This window comes from Fusarium graminearum, chromosome 2 (genome assembly GCF_000240135.3).
Source record: "Fusarium graminearum PH-1 chromosome 2, whole genome shotgun sequence".
NCBI classification, from domain to species: Eukaryota; Fungi; Ascomycota; class Sordariomycetes; order Hypocreales; family Nectriaceae; genus Fusarium; species Fusarium graminearum.
In genome coordinates this window covers 910,147-915,416 of record NC_026475.1, presented here as the reverse complement: position 1 = coordinate 915,416, position 5,270 = coordinate 910,147, and the positions used below count along the sequence as shown (strand labels likewise).

Genomic DNA, 5,270 nt, shown 5'->3' with positions numbered 1-5,270 from the left:
GACGGCGGTGCGCTAAGCGCTTGGTAGAAAACTGATGGCAATACGACAGAGCAAGCAGCCGACGTCGTGAAGACGCGGGGACAGGACGTCTCAGGGGCTTAAATTCTAGCCCTTGCACAGGATTTCGTTTCGATAGAAGCGTTGGTGTAAATCATAGGTGAAAAAGAAGGCGAAAAGCTCTGTGAAGTACGGGGTCAAAGTACCAGAAGCATTTGGCGAGTAGTAGATCTGATCCAATTCGTGTCGATTCCTCGTGATAATTGTCTGTCCGACTATCTGCCGTTTGTCCGCCTGCTGAAGGACCTCAGCGCGAATTTTGACGGTTAAATCGGTGAATGGGTGAAGATGCGACGCAGTCACAAGCGCCGGTTTTGATCGTCGAATCGACAAGCTTGGTGATATGAACGATGGTGGCCAAGCAATTCAAATATGAATCCGCCAGTAATTTCGACAGCAGACGCGATCTTCAACGCCTTTCGACACGCTACAACAGTTAAGAATCGAGTTGGAACGAGTGTATGTGGTCGGGAATCGAGTAATGAGGAGGGGAGAGCACCTTGGGTCTTGGGTTGTAATCAGACAAGGTCCCATCTCCACTAATGTGCTTGTTGCTTTGCTCTTCACTATCAAACCTGGCTCCATGTGGCTTAGCAGAGCGCTGGGGGAACTAGATGCGCTAGTCTCATGCGGGTTAGTGCTTCATGGTGCCCTGGTCAGAAGTGGTGTGCTGGTCCAGGCACAGGGGCCTTCTTGTTCGCAGCTCGCCAGCAATCAGACCCAGAGTCGTCGCAGAAATATGGATATTTCCATGCATTGAATTTGATCTGATCTGCCCGTCCCATTCAAATTGACCTCCTTGTCCCACGCGGATTCTTCTCAATTGGCGAGAGCATGGCATTCAAGGTTTGCGCCAATAACATATGCAGGTTGTCCATGATGCCTTGGGGAGGTTGCCAATAAAACAATCTTAGCCACAAGTTTAATTTCTCAGTCGTGCCATGCTTATCCCTCCAACCATCCATCCATCCATCCCACACCTTAGGTATTAACTTAACTTATCACAGCATCCAATCTGTGCAAGCCCGAGCAAGGTTGACACCATGTGGGCCTTTACCGTTACACCAAGCCCACCAATCCCACGCGTCGCGACCGTCATTTTCGCAAGCAGTCATACGAATCAGTTATCGTATCTTTGCTGCTTCGGCTGAGTCTCATCGTCTTTCCGGTTTTGGCTCGGCTCGACTTCAAAGCAATTACCAAGATCGAGTAAATTTAATACAAACTAAAGATACCACTAGTTGAACACGGCTCGACTGGCTACCTAGGGAGTTGTCTGATTTTGCATCTTCTCCATTTCCACAATCCTCAAATCTAACAAGTTTTCATTCCATCTTGCCTCAGTACTCACTAAATCTGAGACGACTTGGTCATATTGCGGCGTAAGCTTCCCAGGCTTGCCAGATTTGGTGCTAACACCAGTCAAAGAGCAAAGGTGAAAGGAAGTATCCGTGTTCTGTGCCTCTTTCGTATGCAATAATTGCTTATGCGCGTCCAAAGTCAATTGAGTTCCAAGAAAGCTTGTCTGTTATAGGTAGGCTGGCAAACAAGTCTCATCAATGCCAGCCAACCCTCGTATACAAATACAATACCTGCTAAGTCACATAGTTTCTCGCTTGGCTGGAGAAGGGGAATATGCAGCGGGCCGATATTCCTGGGCCTGGGCCTGTCAGCCAAGACATCGGCTGGAAAGGTTCAATTGCGCCTGCTAGTTAGTGGGTAGCAAAAAAGTTGGCCTCCTAAGTCTTAGGGTATAAAAATAAGTTGTCTAAGAAACTTAGTCTAAGTGGCATAAGCTGCCCTAATAATTTTGTCTCTTATGCTTCCAGCGGTCGATTTTTCTGATACCCGGAGGGCCTGTTATGTCGTTATTTTGGTCCAAGTTGCTTTTGAAACTGAGAGCGCGCAAATCCGTTTCAGTGGGACTAACTTTAGCACGGCGATCCTCAATAAGCTCGTCCCAATGATGAAACAAACTGCATGAAGCTCCACGTTTCGACTCCTGCTGTCAAGTCTCGCGTTGGTCCGTTCAGCGATGTGAATGCTTCATCTTCTTGTGGCTGTTCAAGTACGCGTATGCGGTTGTCTATTAGTGTGGCGTCGAGGGACATGGACGAGTCATCAATGTGTATGTGGAGTTTCCACCTCGAATAGCACAATGCTGTATTTCGGTACAAGCCTACATTTCTCTATGAGTTGTGATGATCAGCTATCACGCGAGGGTGAAGAATGTAGCATCACAATTTTGATTCACTTAACAATGTACAGTCAGGGGCTGGGAAATTGTCTCTTCAATATGCAATACTGAAAGTACTTGTCAAGACCTTGAGAAAATGTTGTTGTCGCCAACCATGACCTACTTTCAAGGACCAAGAGATAGTATTTGTGACGTCTGCTAGTCGTCTAAATAGAGAAATGAGCTTTACCCAGAGATATCATATACTCAAATCTCATATCCTCTTTCCTTAATCTCGTATACCGTTAGTCAATTGCGAGCATATGACTGAATGTGTGTAACAATATCCTGATCCTGAGCCTTTGTAGTTCTGCTACCCTGGAGAACAACAACATACTATATCGCAACGCAATTAAGAATTTAGCAATAATAATTATTTAACAATCACTAAATCTAGCGCGAACCATTCTATTTGTGTGTAGTGTATTTAAGCTCATCAATATATATGCTTTTAATAATATGCTCTAGAGATATTTGAACAGCCCTTCGAGGTAATCATCTGCATGGGTTGTTGGTGATATGTGTGAATCACATCTAATGACGTCAGTGATAAACACGATAACATCAGAACAACCGAAATCAATACCACGAGCGCGCTGATGCCAGATACAAAATTGAGGATGCTATCACGCCAACTAAGTATGCTCGCCTGGCTGGAAAGTCTTTAGCAACACAGGAGCGAGCCGGGAAATCGGTGCGATTCTGACCCGACTTGCGGAATATAATCACATCGCCCACTGATTCTCCGAGCCGCTCCGGCGATAAGCTAAATAGTCCGCAATTTTTATGTCGGACGTCATCCATGACACTGGGGATAGAACAGGAAAATTGTCGCGTTTTGTTCTCTATTCTTTATTGTCTTTCTCACACCAGCCGTTCGCTGTTGACTTTAATATAACGTGTGCTTTGTTGCACCGCCCATGCTGCGCTCCTGTAGCTGATCATTTGCCTTCAGCATGCTGCGCAACGCCATGCTTCGTCCATCGGCGCGCGCCACCATGCGCTGCCGACCCAGAGCCTTGATGGCACCACCATATCGAAGATTGCAGTCCGGCGGTCCTTTCCAGACTATGCGGCCTCCGTCACCAGAGGAGCTCGGTGCGCCCAGGCGAGCCAAAGAGTACCAACGTGGAAGACGGTGGGCCAGGAAGTTTCTGATTATATCAGCCGTTGGAGGTATCGTTTATCTTGGTGACCGTCAAATATACGCTTCAGGGTTTACTCGCTCCTTGCGCACATTCGGAACTGGACTGCTTGTGGCCTTTGATTACAAGCTTAACTTTCGACCGCAGCCTATTACCGGCGGAACAGTACAAGACTTGCATAACCGAAATGCTGAACGTTTATTCCACGTCTTGCGCTCTAACGGCGGGCTTTACCTCAAGATTGGACAGGCCATCGCAATGCAGAGCGCCGTGCTCCCGCCCGAATTCCAAAAGATGTTTAGTCGCATGTTTGACGATGCGCCACAAGACGACTGGGCCGACATTGAAGCAGTGATACGGCAAGATTTTGGGAAGAGTGTCGAAGAAGTATTTGGCGTTAGCTTCATAGGTAAGGAGGGTATGGGTCTGATGGAGCGCAAGGCTCGGGCGAGTGCAAGTGTTGCCCAGGTTCACTGGGCTAGACTTCCAGATGGTCGGGAAGTGGCTATCAAGATCCAAAAGCGAGAAATTGCTAAACAAATATCATGGGATCTATGGGCTTTTAAGTAAGTCCGGTACATACTGAGCCAGTGCACATGCACTTACTAACATAAGATAGAACAGTTGCATGGATCTACTCAAAATGGTTCGACCTTCCATTATATAAAATGGTGCCCTTCATCACTGAAAGGCTCGAACTGGAGACTGATTTTGTCAATGAGGCAAAAAATTCAGAGAAAATGAGGGAGCTTGTCAACGGAGAGAAGTCTTTGAGAGGACGAGTCTATATTCCTACAGTGTACCCTGAGTTTACGACGAAGCGAGTTCTCGTGACTGAATGGATCGAGGGTATACGTCTTTGGGACAAGAAAGCAATGACATCCAGATGGCTTGGGGGACATGGAAACGGTTCACCTGGCGCTGGAAGCCCACTACCTAAGATCGACCTCGAAGCCGCTCGACGCGAGCTTCGCACGCGACCCTACCAGGAAAACCTCAAACCAGAACGTCAAGAATGGCGAGGCCGACGAGGCCGAGGCGGACTGGGCCTATCCTCTCGAGAGGTCATGACTACGATGGTGGACCTGTTCTCTGCGCAGATCTTCAAATGGGGAGTCGTTCACTGTGATCCGCACCCAGGCAATATTTTCATCAGACGTTTGCCCAACGGTCGAGCAGAACTTGTGCTCATTGACCATGGCCTGTACGTCTACATGTCACAAAAGTTCAGAAATGAGTATGCTACCTTCTGGAAGGCGCTTATGACTTTTGACAACAAAACAATTTCGCGAGTGACTGATGCATGGGGAATCAAGGCGGCAGACCTCTTCGCGAGCGCGACATTGTTACGACCATACGAGGGCGGAGATGGTCGTACTCGTAACGGTATCATGAAAGGACTCGAAGGCAAGACACCGGCCGAACGCCATTACGCGATGCAGCAGCGGATGAAGCAAGGAATTCGGGAAATACTGGCAGATGAAGAGAAATGGCCACAAGAACTCATTTTCATCGGCCGAAACATGAGAATTGTACAAGGCAATAACCAATACCTTGGTTCACCTGTCAACCGCGTCAAAATGATGGGCGAATGGGCAAGCCGCAGTCTTTTCGAAGATCCTCACTTGCCACTGAGTCAGCGCTTTCAGAATCGCTGGCGACACCTCATATTTAAGACGGTTATGGCGGCATCGGACATAGCGTTTTACATGTTTAAGCTACGCCAATGGTTAGGTCTCGGAGGGGGAATGGAGGACGAGATGGAGAAGAGGATGAAGGATGTCGCATCGGACTTTGGCATCGAACTTCAGCACGACGTATTCGATGGCTAA

At 47.8% G+C, this 5,270-nt stretch overlaps 1 protein-coding gene across 1 annotated transcript; it reads left to right on the top strand.

Annotated features, from left to right (window-relative positions):
• Positions 1-3,249: 3,249 nt before the first annotated feature.
• FGSG_08709 (uncharacterized protein) lies at positions 3,250-5,270 on the top strand (the record flags this gene model as incomplete). Its single annotated transcript, XM_011321722.1, has 2 exons — positions 3,250-4,004; positions 4,058-5,270. The coding sequence occupies 2 exons, from the start codon at positions 3,250-3,252 to the stop codon at positions 5,268-5,270; spliced, it is 1,968 nt and encodes a 655-aa protein (XP_011320024.1).